General features: G+C 43.0%; 1 protein-coding gene across 1 annotated transcript; it reads right to left on the bottom strand.

Annotated features, from left to right (window-relative positions):
- Positions 1 to 2,868: 2,868 nt before the first annotated feature.
- LOC134086972 (perforin-1-like) lies at positions 2,869 to 4,714 on the bottom strand. The gene is made up of 2 exons (XM_062540169.1): positions 4,197 to 4,714; positions 2,869 to 3,979 (listed from the first exon to the last, which is right to left on the bottom strand). The coding sequence occupies exons 1-2, from the start codon at positions 4,712 to 4,714 to the stop codon at positions 2,956 to 2,958; spliced, it is 1,542 nt and encodes a 513-aa protein (XP_062396153.1). The 3' UTR covers positions 2,869 to 2,955.
- Between the last annotated feature and the right edge of the window lie 15,531 nt (positions 4,715 to 20,245).

The following is a 20,245-nucleotide window of genomic DNA, read 5'->3' as shown; positions in this document are numbered from 1 at the left end:
CGAGACAAACAAGCAAATGATAATTGTATAGTTGTTTTAGGTACGTACCTACAGGCACAGAATAATGCATGCTCAAAATGTTTAGGGCCCTCCTCTTCAAAACTTTACACCCCCCCCCCCCCCCCCAAAAAAAAAAAACACAGAAATGAGAAAACATCTTACATTTCTTGTGAAAGCACACCCATCATTTAAAACTACTGTACGTAACCTCTTCCAAAAATGTTATCTTTACATCACAGCCTTACGCACAAACAACAAATGAATACCTCCTTCCAAATATGTTCATGCCAACAAAACAAAGCCCCCCCCCCCCCCCCGAATACTACATAATTTAACGTAACTGTAGATTGAATGAATATTGTAGAGCAAAAACAATACACATTTTAAATTGCAGTAAACTGGAGTTTGGGCACAGCACATCATCAACATCAACACCTTGTCCACATATCAGGGGAAGCACAGTCTAGAATGGAGTAGCCAGGCCAGATCCTGTCCTTCACCCAGAGGAGAGTTGTTGCTGGGGTTGTACCATATGTAGTGACAGTTCCACCTCTTGTGCCTTCTTGTGTTCTTCCTCCTTTCCCTACTCCTCCTTATCTTCCTTGTCCTAATCTTCCTTTTACTTGAACACATTTTACAAAATTGGCCTCCATGTTGTGCATACCAAAGTGCAAACATGAATCCTTTGTAGTGCTGTAGCTCTGATTTTGGAGACTGGTTACAGATTGTTTTGACATGTGCATTTTGGGTAAAGGTAATGGATGAATGAGTGTATTTCAGTAGCAGTTTTTAGCAAACAACACACAAAGGCTTTTAGTTTATGATGCATCTAACGTAGATAACTGTGTTAATACGTTGTATATGAAAGGTGTGGGCTTCAGAGCTGTGGGTAACTAGTGGACCTGCAGAGGGATTTGAATACCAAGACAACTTGTTTTCCAGAAACAACACTTCTCTAAAGGGGCATACTCCTTCTGCAGCCCATCTCAGATGTGCCTGCCCTGTATTGAGAGATCGCTTCACATAAAGTGCTGGAAACAGACGGGCCGATAAATATAGTCTTTAATGACCATGCTTTCCTCATTGGACCTAGACAATGTGGTATTGTTTATACTCCTGAGCAATATACTTCAATTGGCAAGTTATGGTGCTTATCAGACCGTGTAACTCACACGTGCTCTTATTTTTCTCCTCAAAAACTTCCTTGTGAGCAATCTTATGAATGGCAGTTAACTATTTATACATGACTTCCTGGAGTTGCAACTTGCAGATTACGCTTTAACTTTTGCTTATTTATTTATTTTATTGAATGTATTTTATTGATTTTTTTTTTTACTTACCACTGAGTAGCTTATAATAAATAAAAGATTGTGCTGATATCTTCGGCACCCATTTATTTTATTTTTTTTTGCGTGGCCCTCAAATAAGCCAAATGCACCCCCCCCCCCCCCTCTTCAAAATCTCACTCCAGCCAAACACCCGAAGTTGGCAACCCTGGAAATAGCCTACGTAACTGTGTCTATTCTGTATGGGATAGCCTACTGTCTGCGAGGGAATTATGCATTAGATTAAGGTAACTCAGGTAAATATATTTTTTCTTCTGAAATGTAGGCTATGTATAAGAACCTAGAAGTGGTGTAAGAGTTAGGCTACTTATAGGCTACAATGTAGCCTAGTGAAAACACGTTGATAATTAGTAAGCTAGTTGAATTTATGTTGTTTTATGTTATGTTATGTTACAGTATGTTATGTTATGTTATGTTATGTTATGTTTGGTTAAGAGCCTAAATAAAAAAGCTATGGGATGAGCGGGGAGTAAGATTGCCCAGTCTGATAGCAGCTAGTTACAGTATAGGCAAACTGATGAGACATTTCTGATATCCAAAGAAGCAGAGCTAATTGCGGGGCTGTGTAGGCTAATCTCTTTAGCCTACGTGTGGCTCTGGTTAGAAGTGATGTGATGATCTTATCGTACATTTTGTTGCCTATTTTTTCCTCCCTTACATGGATGATTGCTGTCTCTTCTTGCAGGATAACCTACAAATATCATCCTCTTGTGTTCTCCTAATCAACTGATTAAGTCAGGAATAAGCAAAGCTACAAATCATCAATAGGACAAACTACTTTTCAGGTAGGCTATGTCAAATTAATTTAAAACAAAGAAAACTGCATGGCATTAAACAATTTTAACTCTAGAGGTCACTGTTGCATTAATGTTTCTTAGAAGTCTGTGTTTGCCATTTTTCTGAAATAGCTCATCAGTGTTCTCCTGTTTTGAACCTTTGCAACAAAACACACATTTACAGTGCTGAAGCACTTTTTCCACTAAATTTAATTTACAATATATATTTTTAGTACTGTACACAAGTAGGCTACTGTACTGTACAATACTGTACACATGTTTCGACATGTGTATTTGCTGTCTTGTGTATATTGTGCTCATCGTGTAATGGTTGTAAAGGTGGGCATTTTGGGGATTGAGGAGTAAGTTATGGATTTATGTTTAGAGTTTTGGCTAGCAAAGGCATAAATTCAAGAGATGTGTTTTAACAATCAAGAAAAGCTGTACAATTAGGCTCATGAAGAACTAGAGTATCCATTGTCAGTACCTTTCTCAGGGGTGTCATGTCATAGATATCACTAAAATCAAAGCACTTAGGTCAGAAATGTGTTGAGTGGAGCATTTTATTTACATGCAGATAGTAATAATATACAAATAATATACAAATAACAAATCAGTAATACCATAAGTATGTTTTTACCACGTAATGTTTTAGACATACATCGCCTGTTCTCCAGACACTGTGCCAGGTTACTGTTATGAACATTTCAAATAGCTTCTCTTACTGAATTTTACTGCCTGCTGAAGATATGAGCACACATGCCGTCTCTCAAAAACAAATAGCGGACGCTGAAGTCCATCTAAACTGAATTACTGTAAACATGCACTCATTTTCATGGTCTGGGCCAGTAAATATTACACGTTGGGCCAGTCAGGTATGGATCACACTGAAGGTTGTATGAAAATGTGAAGCGACCACGCTTTAGCCAACAGGTATGGTGGTGACTTCCTGGTCTCAGGTAGAACTCACATCGTCCTAATCTGTCGTCGTGTTTTACGTCTTTGTCCCAAGCCTCAATTCTAAGCTTCGCCCTTGTGTCAACATTTCCCAGGTCAAAGTGTGAGTTCCATACAGGGTTGTCATTTGATTTGATCCATCTTGTTCTTCGGTAGTGGCCGTCATACCAGAATCTAACGTAGCCCTCGGTACGACCCACAGGGTCCCCCTTCAGACCCCAGGCCCTGAGCACTGACACTCTGAGCCGGCCCCTGTGTGTGCGCAGCGGGCAGCAATCTGGGGAGAGGTTGGGCCGATTCCATCCACACGATTGGGGATTGGGCTTTTTTGCCACGCCATTGTCTAAGATGTACTTCCTGACCTCCTGCTGGAGGTGACCCCTCACAGTGGTGTTGCTCACCAGCTCGTGGATGGGGAAGAGAGTATAGGACACGATCTCGGGGTTCTGCTTGATGCTGCCGAGCCACCTGTGGAAGCCGTCCGAGTCATTCCGGGTCATGGAAAAGACACCTGGCCACCCATCTCCGCCCGACACCATGGTGATGTCGTTCAGAAATCCCAGATTGTACCCTGTCACACTGTCCTGGTTGTTTAGCACTTTTCTGCAGCTGCCACTGGATGTAGAGGCGTCAACTAGACCAAGACCCACTGAGATACCTACCCTCAGGCAGTTCTCCACCTGGGTAGCAGAGATCTTGTTTAAAGTGGACAAGCAAGTGCGGACAGACGTTACCTTTTTAAACCTCCCACCAAGATTCACCTGCTGGATGTAGTGAGTGCCGTAGGTATTGATAAAGCGCTGGTACAGGTAGGCAGTGTTTATGGAGTATTCGTGGGGGAGGGAGTCGACATGTCGCTGAAACTCTGGACTCAGGGGTGGTGCGCTGGGGACACGGTAGCTGTAAAAAGAGAGGGAGAGAATTGGTTATGTTGTTAGACAAGTCAAGTCAAGTCAAGTTTATTTATATAGCACATTTCAAACACAGAGGTCATTCAATGTGCTTTAGGCCTACATAAACAAAGACAATATCTAATTGTTATGACAATATTTTCAGGACCATACAGTCCCAAAGAAACAAGAGACAGTGTATATGTGTGTCCAATCTTTGCACTGACCGGTAATGAGAACAGGTAAGATGATGGGAGGTGAATGAAGTCTTGTCCACTCTTTGCCTGTGCGAGGCAAACTTGGACTCGGCTGACTGACTACCCGCTAGCTGCGCATTAGCAACTCCAGACAGGCCCATGCCGACCTTCCAGTCATTCTCAATGGACGAGGTGGAGCTTTCCGTAAGAGAACTAACAGAGCTAAACACGGAACTGGACAGACTTTGACTGCAAGTACTGAAGGCTCGCCAGTCCAGCACAGACAAGGGCAGTTTCTGCTGTTGGTCTCCCATGAGAGGGTTGGTACACAGCGTACAGGTGTTGGTAGGGGTAAGGTAGGTCTGCATGTCAACAACGTAAGCACCTTTGCTCTGAAGCGTCACCACATTAAAACCCTCACCAACGAGACTGTGACTAGGAACAAAAGGGGCTCTGTCACATTCCTCCTTATTCCCTACTCTGCAGGCCTGGAGAGGAGCCAGGTGAAGCAGTGACACCAAGAGGCAGAGCACACCCAGGTACTCCATGTGGCTGCAGAAGGATGTATGCTAGGATTTGAAAAAAAGGAAACAGGTTGTCAGCAGTAGAAGTATTATATTAAAATATTTGAATTATATGGTACAGTACATGTGTTGGATATACAATTCCATCAGTTGTGCAGTGAATAATGATGACTTTGATTTTGGCAACAGCAGTTCAAGCAGCCAGACAGCAATTCATAAACAAATGCATGCATATGAAAATTATTTAAATGTTTTAGTAATATTGTGCATTTTGCCAATTGTAAAAAAAAGCCCCAACCAACCAACCAACCAACCAACCAACCAAACAAACAAATAAACAAACAAAAAAACGGACAAAGTGAGATGCTTACCAAACAAATTTGTTCTTCTTTCTTGTCTTGACTTGTACTCTTCTTGATCCTTCCTGACTGATTGTGTCCTGTCTACATGGTTTTGCCCTTTTATAGAGATGGAGGTGAACTTCCCTCATCCAGAAGGTCAACAGAAAACGTGAGTGGGACTTTATTGAGCTTAAATACGGGAAGGAATTGTCTCGTGCATAATCAAAGGTTACAAAACAATGATAAGAAGTCATTAAAATTGTCACATGTTTAATCAGTCTCCCCCATCATAAAACTTGAGCTAATAGCAAGTAATGCTTTAAGTTGTCAATAACATTATTTGTTTCTTCTTGTGTATTTGATGGGTTTTGAAAGTTACTGTATTCTCCTGGATGAGAGTGCATGGCATAACCATGGAACCATCTTGCAGATAAATCTGCATATAAGCACTGCTAGATATATACAGTACTTTCAACTTTCAAGCAATTCTATCCGAGACAAACAAGCAAATGATAATTGTATAGTTGTTTTAGGTACGTACCTACAGGCACAGAATAATGCATGCTCAAAATGTTTAGGGCCCTCCTCTTCAAAACTTTACACCCCCCCCCCCCCAAAAAAAAAAAAAAAACACAGAAATGAGAAAACATCTTACATTTCTTGTGAAAGCACACCCATCATTTAAAACTACTGTACGTAACCTCTTCCAAAAATGTTATCTTTACATCACAGCCTTACGCACAAACAACAAATGAATACCTCCTTCCAAATATGTTCATGCCAACAAAACAAAGCCCCCCCCCCCCCCCCCGAATACTACATAATTTAACGTAACTGTAGATTGAATGAATATTGTAGAGCAAAAACAATACACATTTTAAATTGCAGTAAACTGGAGTTTGGGCACAGCACATCATCAACATCAACACCTTGTCCACATATCAGGGGAAGCACAGTCTAGAATGGAGTAGCCAGGCCAGATCCTGTCCTTCACCCAGAGGAGAGTTGTTGCTGTTGCATATGTAGTGACAGTTCCACCTCTTGTGCCTTCTTGTGTTCTTCCTCCTTTCCCTACTCCTCCTTATCTTCCTTGTCCTAATCTTCCTTTTACTTGAACACATTTTACAAAATTGGCCTCCATGTTGTGCATACCAAAGTGCAAACATGAATCCTTTGTAGTGCTGTAGCTCTGATTTTGGAGACTGGTTACAGATTGTTTTGACATGTGCATTTTGGGTAAAGGTAATGGATGAATGAGTGTATTTCAGTAGCAGTTTTTAGCAAACAACACACAAAGGCTTTTAGTTTATGATGCATCTAACGTAGATACTGTAACTGTGTTAATACGTTGTATATGAAAGGTGTGGGCTTCAGAGCTGTGGGTAACTAGTGGACCTGCAGAGGGATTTGAATACCAAGACAACTTGTTTTCCAGAAACAACACTTCTCTAAAGGGGCATACTCCTTCTGCAGCCCATCTCAGATGTGCCTGCCCTGTATTGAGAGATCGCTTCACATAAAGTGCTGGAAACAGATGGGCCGATAAATATAGTCTTTAAAGGAATACGCCACCCAAAAATGAAATTAAGCTAGTCTCGGTCACCCCCAGAGTTAGAACAGTGAAAAAAACCCGGTTAAACTATTTTCAGCCTCATCGCCGACGAAGCACCGCTAGCTAGGCGCAAAGTTCTCACGTAGCACCACTTGTGAAGTTCCAGTCGAATCTAGTTGGGAGTTTACAAAACTGCTACGTGAGAACTTTGCGCCTAGCTAGCGGTGCTTCGTCGGCGATGAGGCTGAAAATAGTTCCAAGTAAAGATCTGCCCAGGTAATAGTCTCGTTCGATTTTGCATTATGATTTGTACTCGTTTTTAACACACGGCTCCCAAGATATATTTAGAAAAAAATGTAGACGTCTCGTCACTTTTTTGGAGGCCGTGCTCACTGACACCCTTCATCTACAGCAACTGTTCTAAGCTAAAGCTAACATCGCTGCTCCCAAAGCAGGAGAATGCCCGGACGGATTTTAACCGGTTTTTTTTCACTGTTCTAACTCTGTGGGTGACCGAGACTAGCTTAATTTCATTTTTGGGTGGCGTATTCCTTTAATGACCATGCTTTCCTCATTGGACCTAGACAATGTGGTATTGTTTATACTCCTGAGCAATATACTTCAATTGGCAAATTATGGTGCTTATCAGACCGTGTAACTCACACGTGCTCTTATTTTTCTCCTCAAAAACTTCCTTGTGAGCAATCTTATGAATGGCAGTTAACTATTTATACATGACTTCCTGGAGTTGCAACTTGCAGATTACGCTTTAACTTTTGCTTATTTATTTATTTTATTGAATGTATTTTATTGATTTTTTTTTTACTTACCACTGAGTAGCTTATAATAAATAACAAAATTAACCTTGCCCTGCCTGCTTTATTCCATTCTTGTACTCTTTGTTGTCAGAAGCTGACCGCTTGTGCAGATGGTTGCAGGTACACTGTCTATGATTAATATCCCGTCACTAGTTACCCTAACCGAGGCCACGGCGACGAGGCAGTTGATTTACAGGGTAGGTCTAGCCATAACATCTTCATTAATCATTTGCCAAGGCCCTTGTCCAGTTAGCATTCATCAGGGCAGCATTAGGATATTTGGATGATTCAATACGGGGCCGAGTCTTGCGAGGCTGAAGAGGGCTTGAAAAACAGAGCGAGGGAGAAAGAGAGAGATGGATAGAGAGAGAGAGAGGGAGAGAGAGAGAGATGTGGTGAGAGAAAAAAAATCAATGGGAGTCGGAATGGCTGTTCTCAGCACTAAGATTCGTGCACTCCGGTAATAGAGTCTTTTCTGAGGTACGGCAGAATTAATGAGGCGGCTTTTTTGCACGTTCGGCTTCAGGGCCCACGATCACCTTACAGAGGTCACCGAGCCCCAGAGCCTACGGCAGGACAACAACACCACCGGCGTCTGGGCATCTGAAGAATTACAGTGATACAATGGGTCAACTGCCCGTGTCAACACGTACCCACACTCAAACATGTGCATGCACACACACACACACACACACACACACACACACACACACACGTATAAAGACAAAAGGAGATTCATGGTAGCACAAAGGGGAAAAAAACGGTCATAACTGTCCAACAGACAGATATTCCCTCAAAGACAAAGAGATAAAAGGACAAATATAGGCTCTGCTCTACGGCAACATAGGCAAACTGAAACTTAATACGTCAGGGTAATCATACACACACACACACACACACACACACACACAGACACAGACACACATCTGTGTTTTGAATGTGTAAGCCTTTCTTGTAGATTTATGCGAGACAATGACGACCACTTTGGTTATTGTTGTTGGGGAATAAAAAAGTGAATAGCTGAAACAGTGCAAAATTACGAGGTGGAGTTTACGAGGATCAGACTGTCTGGCTCTTTTTCCTGATGTGAAAGACGTGTAGCGTTAAAAGGATAAAGGATGGCTTACTGGCACACAGTAGACACACTGCAAATAGCTGAGCAAACTACCCTTGTCCTACAGTCTGTGAGCATCTTACCCTGTTGCCAATCTACACTGTTTAAAAAAGGGTTCTTGGGGTGCTCTGTAGAACCATGCAGGCTTTGGTAAACCCTTCAAAATGGTTTAAAGAACCATTTAGGGGTGCCACATATGAAGCATGCATTGTAACCATTTTTGGTGTATGTACATGTTTAGGTAAAATTCAAAAGGAAGAGAGTGAGAGGAAATGTTTATAAGCAATTTTTTTTTTATTAATGCGTGACCTTTTTTTCTGTTGTAATTTTTAGATGTAACCAGTAGAGGTCAGACTGTAACATTGTACCGCTTTTGCCAATGGCACTGAGTTACTGAGAAACATGTTTGTTTAATGACTTCAAAATTCCTCACAATTAATAAGTACATTGCTTTCCCGGGAGATGGATGCAGTGCATATCCTACAGTCGTTTGTATCATCCGAGCACTTCCCTATTGCTAACCAGGAGAATATTGTTTAAGGATTGATCTTTGTGAAGGATGGGGTCTGCTTCTGCACTATAACAACAACAGACAGATTCAATAGAGAGGCAAGAGAGAGCAGGGGTGAATCATCCAACTTCCCTCTATTAGAAAAATAGCAGTTGGAAAATTCTTCAGAAGACACAAGCACAGGATAATCATTTGTCAGCCTAAAGAGTTGCTGATTGAGATATAGGACAGCCCTTTTTAGGATAATGTGTCATTTCACAAACCCCGCGCACAAAAGAGTGTATGGGAACCAGAATACCTCAACAAACATACAGTGTAAACGCAGAGTTCAGAACCTGTCTTTATTATGGCTTTGTGAATGTGTCTGTGTGTGTAGCGGAGCAAGAAAAGGGCCTGTGTCCTCTTGCTGGTAAAAGGTGTTTGTGTGTATCTTGTGTGTTGGACTGTGCTTCTGTCAGCCCCCTGGTCGGTTGGAGAGAGGTTCTCCTTAAACTTATTAGAGCAGGTGCAGCACATTGAAAATCCATTCAGTGTTGCTGTCACAGCGATTCTGTTCCATTGAATTAAGTGGGGTCAATCCAACAAATCAGAGGATTACATTGAGGGAGAGAGAGAGCGGGATAAATACACACATGCACATGTGCACACACACACACACACACACACACACACACACACACACACACACACACACGGACACAAACACATACAGACATGCACACGCACACACACACACGAGCAAACATGCACAGACAAATGAATAGCACAAGCAAGTGAATGAATTTGTCTCTCTCTCTCTCTCTCTCTCACACACACACACACACACATGTGAATGACAATATGAGGTATGTGATGTTTATGTAGAATATGACCTTGCATGTGAATGCAGCTTAAGTCCAACCTTGTCGTCATGCATACTAATGGTATAGATGTTCCAGCTGGAAATTACAGGACAACATTTTACCATTTCAGTTATAGCTTGTATCTGTGTGTGTTTGTGTGTGCGGCTGTTGGTGTTTGTGTGTGTGTGTGTGTGCGGGCGTTTGTGTGTGTGTGCTTGCGGGCGTTTGTGTGCGTGTGTTTGTTTCTGCTGAGTGTGACGGTGTTGTTTTGAGCTTGGGGACCTTGGCCCTTTTCTCTACCCCCTGAGGCCAGGATTTCTATAATAATTAGGCCATCCAGAGGAATCGATCCCTCATGTTAATCCTACTTCATCCTCTCATATATATCTGACCAGTGTCAAGTTTAGAATAGCTCTGATTAGATACCTCTGATTCTCTCTCTCTCTCTCCCTCTCGTGCTTTTGCTCTCTCAATGTGTGTGTGTGTGTGTGTGTGTGTGTGTGTGTGTGTGTGTGTGTGTGTTTGTGTGCGTGTTTGTGTGAGAGAGAGAGAGAGAAGAGAGAGAGAGAGAATAACATTAATTACATTCCTGAGTGTTTCATCGTTAACTTCAACCACTGTAGATTCTCTTCTCACCTGACAACCTACTCCTGGCTGCTTTGACCAGATTTATCTCTTCCTCTCAAAGAAGGAATTTCAAGTTCTCAGATCTTTGAGAGCTGGCAAACGTTTAGAATGGTTTTGAGATCATTACATAAGTTGGAAGATGTATGCCGAATAGATTTCTGCCTGTGTGTGTGTGTGTGTGTGTTTGTGTGTGTGTAGGGAGAGGAGAGGAGAGAAAGAGAGCGATAACTGAAGTGCCTTTCTGGCACTAAGCTATTTGGATCTTGTCCTAAAGACCTGAAATAAAATATTTCCAAATAAGCATAAGGTAACATCTCCTGTCCTCTCCTGTAGCCAGTCTCCTTTCATCCTGGTTTCATGTAATTTCCATTTGTGTTGGTGCCTGCACTGCCATGGGCCTCTCTGTGCACCATATGGTTGGAACACTCTCACACTCTACTATGCCATCATGTGTGTCACATGCAATCATACACTGCATCTTTACGAATGCATCAATAAATGATATCTGCAATCGCTACTATAATTTCACAGATTGTAAAAACACAATAATGGTAATTGTGTGCCTTTTAAAAATGTTTTTTTAATGAAGTTGAATAACAGAATATAAGATAAGTAACACAGTATGAGCCAGTTCTGAGACCTTTCCTACAAATCGTTACAAAACGTCCTGCACCAGTAGGGCTTATAGGTTGTGCCTCAATAACATTAGGTATGCACATCACCGACTCCTTTTCTTGGAGTTAATACCAGGATTATATCTCCGTCCTGGCCTGCGTGGCAGTTTTAAGTGTTGTACGTGCATCTGGAAATCACACATCCTTCATGCATTCAAATGCAAAAATAATACAAAGATAATCAAAATGGCTGCTTCCCAAACAGAGGACAGCCATCTTAGAACTTACACGGAACTCTGGAGCTGAGTTCAAGTCACCCCGAACCTGACCCGGAACTGATCTGTGACCAGCGCGTCGAGGTTAGCGAGATAAAGCGGGCCTGGCTAATTACGGAACACAGGCTGGTGACCCGGACATTTAGCAGAGTGATGACCGCCGCTGCCCAGGGAGAGATAAAGGGGAAATGTATGCACTTAGCAGAGGAGGAGGAGGTATAAACTGCTCGGGAGACTGCAGTGTAGAGCAGACCGAAGGGGGGGGAAACTGTGAGCTCTGCACGACGCACAGAGCTGCTTGCTCCTTTGAGTGAATCCATCACTGTGAAGACATGAGTGGCAGCTTAGTTACACATGCTGTCAGGAGGCACAATATGCTGCACAGAAAACATTTGGATGTGGTAAAGTGGCTGTGTGTATATAAAGGCTTAATCTGCATCCACATTATAGCCTCGGCTAGCGAGCGTGTATCTTGCTGAATGCAGTATACGGAGAGAGTTTCTCAAATGGGAAATATCCCTTACGTCGGCACCATCCCCTATTGTGGCATTTACATTTCCTGTCATGTTTTATTTTAGCTTAGTGATCACCAACGATGAGGTGTGTTCGGTGTGGGAGAGTGGTTTGCGGCAGTAGCAGCAGCAGCAGCAGTCATTGTGAGCCCGCCGGGGTCGGTTCTGAAGAGCAACGTATAGTCGATAAAATGACCTGACCGGCTTGCCGGCCCAGGCCGCGACCTCTGGCCATCCGATCAAGAAGAAAAATGATTTTAGTTCATATTGTTCTTTTTTTTCCCCCTTTTCATTTCTCCCCCTGACGTTCCCCTTCTGGAACTGTACATTCATAGGTGAGTGGCCTGTACCATGTCTGTGGAACAGCAGCTGAACAAACACTCACTTCATCGGCTGAGACCTCTCTGGCTTGGCTCTGCCATGTCCTTCCTCCCCGCTGGTGAGGTTATGCACTGATGCTGATTGGGGAGCAGCGTGTCGAGGTTGAGAGTGGGGTTTTTAGCATCATTAGATCGGCGCTAATGGGGGTGCTGGGCCCAGCTCTATTGAGTGCTGCATAATGTATTAAAGCGCGGGGCCGCCGTTAGAGTATTTGGGACCCAAATGGATGTGGTCCGGCGTGCTGTTTCAGTGTGGAAGCAAATAATGAAGTGGCTGTTGAGTGTAATGGGGTGGACAGGCCGTGTGGAGCCAGGCCTGTTAGTGCAGGCCAGGCCAGGCTGCAGTCTTTTGGCTGTTTCTCGCACTTTCTCTGTTCCTAGTGCCCATATGCGCACATCTGTATGTGATTATATGTGGGAGTGTTTATGCATATTTCATGCATGATGCACTACATAATATTGTATGTTATACGCAGTTTTGTTTGTGTGTTTGTGTTTGAGTGAGTGAGTGAGAGAGAGAGAGAGAGAGAGAGAGAATGACTAAGAGGAGGGCACATATGTAAAATTGCATGCAGCTTTGTGCTTGTGTGTGTGCCAAAGAGTAGAGAGAGAGTGTGTGTGTGTGTGTGTGTGTGTGTGTGTGTGTGTGTGTGAATAAAAGAGAGAATACTGAAGTGGAGAGTGTATGTGTGTGAGTGTGTGTGTGTGTGTGTGTGTGTGTGAATGAAAGAGAGAGAGAGAGAGAATACTGAAGAGGGAGAGTGTGTGTGTGTGTGTGTGTGTGTGTGTGTGTGTGTGTGTGTGTGTGTGTGTGTGTGTGTGTGTGTGTCCTGTCCTGTCAGAGGCTGTGCGAGGGGACAGGACAGCTGGATGCCCCAGTGAAGCCGCAGTGCTGTCAGTGGCCGGGGAGATGGAATGGGAAACAGGGAAAATAATGGCCAGAGATTCTTCAATTTAGCTTCCTATTGATCTCTGTGTTTTCTCTCCGACCTGCTCTCCTCTCCCATTCCTTTACTGCACAAGACTGTTCCAGGCAGACCCACAACACTCACAACATTTGGTGCATTGGATGCCCGCTTGTGTGTGTTTGTGTGTTTTTACAACGTGTTTGAATTTGCTTGTGTGCGGAAACAGTTAGCAGTCTTATCTTAAGATGCGGAATGGTGTAGTGTGTTTGGTGTGTTTGTGAAAGGGTAAAACACAGAGGCTGATAGAGACACTGAGGTAGACAGAGATGCATCTGTCCTATAAAGTCAGATGCATTTTACCCCCTCATGTTTCACTTAAGCTAATTACAGCCCTGTCAAACTCTGAGCATTGTCATTCTGTTACAGTTTTTCTGAATGCCTAAATCAGGGCTCTTCAATTAGCGGCCCGCGGGCCGAATCCGGCCCCCGAGATACTTTGTAGTGGCCCTTGAAGTGTTGGCTGATGTTATAAGCAAATCCATATTCGGTAGAGACGTAAAAAGCTGGTGGAAAACACAACGAGGTACAGCGATAGGCTACACTGCGCCTATAAATAATGTTCTGTGTGGTGCGTTGCCGTTGTAGGCCGTTGCCGTTTCTGGGTATTATTCAAAGACGTTACTTGTACCTTGCTTCGTTTTTACGCAGCGTCACCAACATGTTGACGTGCGCCAAATCCAAGTTGTTTTCCTCAAAGCATGAAGCATTTTTGGTGCATGAAATCTCACCGGTATAGTGTGCCTCTCCAGTACAAGCATATCCTCGCGAAAGCATTCGCCACTCGTAATGTAGCTATTGAGGCAAATAGGAGTCGGTTTAAAAGTTTAACTTTGGTGGCATCAGTAGGCTACTGTTTCATGCGCTCACTCGCTCGGAAGTCCTGCAGCCACTGCACCTCAGCCAATTGCACGTAATGTTTAGAACGAGTTGAATATAAGTTCCATTTTAGCTTAGTTTCAAGGTAAATTGCCACTACGTTGGAGTATATAAGCTACAAACATTTTAACGGGTTTGACCACGCAAATATTCAGTGTGAATCTGTGAAACTAATACACATCCATCGCCTTGATGTCAAGTCCACTGTAAGTAACATTGATTTGTGAACACGTTCATCCAATTTAAATGGTGGGAACGTTAAATGTACACGTATGTTGAGAAGAGTTAAATATGCGACCGATTACGCACATTCATTTCTTTTGAGCACCGTTTGAAACCTGTTTGTACCCATTGGAAATTGTATGGACTTAGCAGTTACTGCGCAAAGCTCAGATATCATTGCTGTTAATGTTATCACAGATTTCATATTAGCCATATTAGCAATGTAGGCCTACTGTAGATCCAGTGTCACCTTCCCAATGCTGGTAGTGGCCTGTGGCAGAAATATTCCCAAAACACAAATACAACAAAATAACCACCAAAAAAACTAGATTATTATTTTACAAAATGCAACATATTAGCAATATAGATCCAGTGTCACCTTCCCAATGTTGACCTACCACTGTGGTAGTCTGGGCCTGTGGCAGAAATATTCCCAAAACACAAATAACCAACAAAAAATGATATTATGCATTTACAAAATGCAAGTATAGATATATGCAGTATAGATCCAGTGTCACCTTCCCAATGTTGGCCAACCACTGTGGTAGGCTGGGCCTGTGGCAGAAATATTCCCAAAACACAAATAACCAACAAAAAATGATATTATGCATTTACAAAATGCAACATTTGAACACCCATGTGCTGTTGTAGTTTATTGTATCATTTGTACGTGATTACTCATATTTCAAGCGGTATTTCTCCGGCCCCTCAGTTGTGATACTTTTCATGAACTGGCCCCTATTACAAACTAATTGAATAGCCCTGGCCTAAATGCTAAAAGTGCCTCTTGAAGCACAATTTCTTTTACCCAATCTTTTAATCAAGCTCACCAAACTGAACGCACGTTAAGCAATTTACTCTCAGTTTGAAATTTTGTAACACACATTTAGCAAAATTGTAAACAGAATGCACCACACACACAATTTGCGAACATACTTCTAGCAAAACTATACACATTGGTCTACTATTTACACTATTTTTCCAATTGTACAGTACCACATTTACACAGGAACCTAGCCAAAATCTAAACTTCCTGTTACCATATCTTTAACACAGTGTTACCATATCTTAAGCACATTTTCTGCTTTGCACTCCGTTACGTGCAAAAGAAATTCTGGTAAATGGAAATGCAGATGAACTATAAGCTGAAATATTGCCTGAAAATGGTAAACATATTAACATAAAATGCAAAACAACATTTTATTTAGAAACAGTTGTGGGCAGAGGAAACAGTTGACAGGAGTCATAGTTGATGACAACTGACAGATGGAATGGTTGAACAGTTAAATAGTTGAGTAGTTTAATATTTGTTTATTTTTAGTTTAGTATTAAGTTTTTACCACTCTTAACAGCCCAGAACAGATAACTTTAAAATGTTTAAGCTGTCAGATTGTCATTGGAATCCTGCAATCAGATTGCAGGATTCTGGGAGCCAATCAAATTGCAGGATTCTGGGAGCCAATCAGATTGCAGGATTCTGGGAGCCAATCAGATTGCAGGATTTATGATGCCTGTGCATTGTGCAATTCTTTACAAACATTCACCTGAAGTTGTGATAACACATGAATGTGATAACAATTATGAAACATGCACAGTATATTGAGGTTTCCTAGCTGATGTCACAGACGCGAGAATTCTAGGTGTCGCCCCCGTTTCGCCATGACGGGAGTCAACAATAGTCATTATTGTAATTTAACACCAAGGATAGCGTCCAAGCTTAGAGGTTTCACTCTCAATGAACTTTAGCCTAAGTCTTTATTTTTCAACCGATTTCATTTAAATATGCCGTATACCAACGCCGTGCGCACAGTGTTTTTCTTTCAGAGCCTATAATTTAGCATTAAACGAAGCTATAAAAGCAGCAATTTCGACAGGTAGGCTTTCACAATATTGTCTGTGAAATGTCTTCGTGTTAGAAGGCGTACACCCTAGGCTACTTTCAAGTTATGGGTTTTTAAATGTTCCTCATAGAAAGTCTTTCTGAAGTCCAAATAAAAGAAAATGTTGCTGCAGTTGCAAGACTGTTAAAATTGCGATGTACCTACGGACAGCAAATGTCGGGGTGTTTCGAGGTAGTTTATCAGGCTAGGTTATTTATGCAGGCCTAAAATATAGCCTAGGCAATTAAACTAGGCAATGCTAGGCTAAATGATGACAACTGTAAGATCAAATTCAAAAACATTTTGTCTACCCAAAGCATGTTTGCAAATGTATGCAAAGGGATAGCCTATTTGTGTTCATACCATCTTAAATCGTTTCACCATCATATCATCTTAAATCGTTTCAAAAACGTAGCAGTCTGCCTATGCTGCATGGGTATAGTTGCAGGAATCAATCGTATGTTAAATATCGTTGTTAGCTTCGTATGGTTTCACTGCAGGGACCACACACATTGCACGACTGCTCATGAATCGGTGGCACCAAACTAAAACGTATGTCCAGATTGGGGAAACGTTTAGTTTATTTTGAATAGATACGTTCACTCAATTTAAAGGCAAATGATAACACAACTGAATAACAATATCCTGCCCTTTGCTAGCACTGGAGGGAAAAGTTCTTATACCTTGCTTGAAAGCTAGCCAGCTAAGCTGACGGCCAGTTCTGTTCTGTCATCTTTCTTCTTGTTGTCCATGGAGAAAAATCCTCAGATATCCAGTAAACATCATGCTGTCTTTCAGAGTTAATCCAAGTGTCCTGTAAACTTAGTTAAGATAACTTGTAGCCTATGCCTAATTTAGAAACACATAGTGGGATAATTACTAATGACTCCTGCTAACTAGCGTCTAATGGTGCATTCCAGACAGCATTTAAACTAGTGGGATGTGGGATTTATCCTACCTCCAACTACAAAAGATGCACTGGAACGCCTGTCGAAGTGGGAGCTCCTACTCGCGAACTCGTATGAGCTCAACCTGCCCCGACCTCAACAAAATGAAGTGGGAGGATTATGGCGGCGCCCATGGAGACATGCTCTGTGAGGGGTAACTTCAAGGAATACGCTATAAACTTTAGGGTAGGGTTGTTTTAGACACGGTAATTAACTTGTTCTTCATATTATGACTTAAAATTGTGTCAACAGAATACAACGTATTGTGAAAGTAGCGTTATAACGTTATACAGTTAGCCTAGCCTAATATGCCAACGTTACGACGGTATGCTAACGTTACGGCGGTCACCCTTGTTTTCTAAACCTCCCACTCCAAAATGCTTGGAACGCTTTGAAGTGGGAGGTAGAACCTTTCAGGTAGGGTAGGTCCCACCTCCCACTCGTTTGGATGAGGTCTGGAATGCAGCATAACGACCAGCTAACACGTCGTCATTTTGCCAAACGAAATAAATAGATGTAATCCTAGCGACCGGTAGCGTAGTTAACACGTTGTCATTTGCAAAACTAAATAAATAGATGTAATCCAGATAGGCCTAGGCTACTGTAGACCCCGTTGATATGTTTGCCAGTCTATAGCCAGTCAGAACAGTTCGCTGAAGGATCTGTGGTAGGCAGCTTGGATGTACTGCTAGCACGTCCACTCTTTTCAGGCAATATACCTAGGCACATATTTTTGTATATTCATGTAGGCTGGCTACCTGTCACGTTCAAGCCTGAGGAACAAACAGCACTGTTTGGCACTGTTTAGGATAATAGAAGCTGTTCCCTGCAGCGTTATCGATAGCTTACGTAAATCCAGCCTGAAAATATCTTCAAACTCTAAGCTTTAATGGTCAAGCGTTTATCAAGACGTGGTGTTAACTAAATAATCAGTGTCACAGTATCTTACTTGAGGTCTAGGAAGTCGATCACCTTGCACCAGGTCATTTAAAATACTCAATGAAGCAAACTTTGATTCAATCTCACGTGTGTCGCTATTGGACTCCGCTATTTTTTTGACTCCCAAAATGGCGGCGTTAATATCTATATGCTGGTTGTTATGGGAACAGTGAGTAATAGTGACGCGCCCGGAATCCTCAATAGCAAACACACAAGTCACAAGTATATTTTAGAATGTTTAAAAGAATTTAGAATTTATTTGAAATATAGCATATTTATAACATTTATTGTAGTTGATGGATGATGAATAGTAATTATGGGGTCTTGGATGCTGATCTTGGGTGACCATCGCCGGGTTCCTCTCACTGGCGAAGGACCCTCCTCCGTCCTTGTGCGTTGTCATTACGGCAACTCTGTGCGGCCTGTGCTGCTGCGCTCAGGGCCGTGTGGAGGAGCCTGGAGCCCTCCCGGCGCTGCTCAGGGATGCATGGCCTCCGCCACCTCGTCTCCTCCACCTCGTCTTTGTCTGCGGTCGCCCGTGCCCCCGCCTGAGATGCACGGTGGTCTCCGGCTCTTTGTTGAGAGGGCGGAACACCCTGCTGTCCGCAGTTGGCGCTTCTCTGCTGGTGTCCCTGCCAGCCTCCAGTGCTCTGTTGAGCATTGCGGCTCTCTCGGCGACTTCCGTCTTTGTCTGCAGTCGCTCGAGCCCCGGCCTGAGATGTCCGGTTGTCTTCGGCTCTTTTTTGCGAGTGTGGGACACCCTGCTGTCCACTGCTGCGTCTTCTATTCTGGTGTCCCTGCCAGCCTGCGGTGCTCTGTTGAGCACTGCGACTCTCTGCGTCCCTGGGCCTCTGCGCTGGCCGGTTGTCTTGTCTGGAAGGCTGGTTCTGGCTCTGGCACCTGTAGTCTCTGACACAGTGAGAGTTCCTGTTCTCCTCCTTCTGTTTGTCAGCAGACACGGACATCTCCTGGCCCTCGATGGTCTTCAGACTCTCATCTGCCATTGGCTTCTCATTGGCACTAGCCACAGTCGTCTTCTCCTGGGATTCTTCCTTCTTCTTGTCTTTCTTCTTGATGACGGTCCTATCCAGTGCCTTAGTCATCATCTTACCTTCTATCTCCTGGTCTTTGACGGTGTCAAGTGTCTCATTTGCCATTGAGTTCTCATTGACACTGGTCTCTTTGTCTTCGATGACGGTCATAGCCAATGCTTCAGTCACCATCTTGCCTTCCTGGCCCTCGATGGTCTCCGATTTCTCATTTGCCATTGACTTCTCGTCGACACTAACCATGGTCACCTTCTCCTGGGAGTCTTCCTCAGTCTCAGGGTTCTTTTCGATGACGGTCATATCCAGAGCTTCTGTCACCTTTTGGCCTTCTATCTCCTGGTCTTTGATGGTCTCCAGTCTCGCATTTGCCATTGACTTCTCGTCAACACTAACCACGGTCACCTTCTCCTGGGAGCCTTCCTCAGTCTCAGGGTTCTTTTCGATGACGGTCATATCCAGAGCTTCGGTCACCTTTTGGCCTTCTATCTCCTGGTCTTTGATGGTCTCCAGTCTCGCATTTGCCATTGACTCCTCGTTGACACTTACCACGGTCACCTCCTGGGAGTCTTCCTCAGTCTCAGGGTCCATTCTGCCTTCCAGCTCTTGCTGCTGATCTCTTTCTGCCTCTTCCTGTCGTCTTCTGTCAAACAGCTCATTTTTAAGCTTTTTAGCATCCTTAGCCTGCTTCTTTTTACTTGGAACCTTCTTTCTCCCTTTCCTTTTATTTTTGCTAACCTTGTACACTTCTGCCCCATCATCAATATCCTTTGGGACCACAAGGCAACAAGCCATAAACAGGCTCATCAGACATTTGAACGTCATCTCTCTACCTGCAACTACTCTCTCCAGTGTCTACAATTAGACTGAATCAAATCTGTGACTTTACAGCAGATGCCTTGATTCCATCACTTTGTTTTATTTATGACATCAGCATGTCTCCTGGTGTCACTGAGTGATGTCATAATGGTGCCCTCAGAATTCCAAAATGAGATTCTGATCAGAGGTGTTGAGTGATGTCACAAAGGTGCAGAATGGAGTGTTCTAAAAGTTGTGTTCAATTTCAAGAAATACCCGATGGAAACATCTGT

Source organism: Sardina pilchardus, chromosome 7 (genome assembly GCF_963854185.1).
Source record: "Sardina pilchardus chromosome 7, fSarPil1.1, whole genome shotgun sequence".
In the NCBI taxonomy this organism is placed as follows: Eukaryota; Metazoa; Chordata; class Actinopteri; order Clupeiformes; family Clupeidae; genus Sardina; species Sardina pilchardus.
The sequence above is the reverse complement of the archived record's forward strand: the minus strand, read 5'-3'. Positions and strand labels throughout refer to the sequence as shown.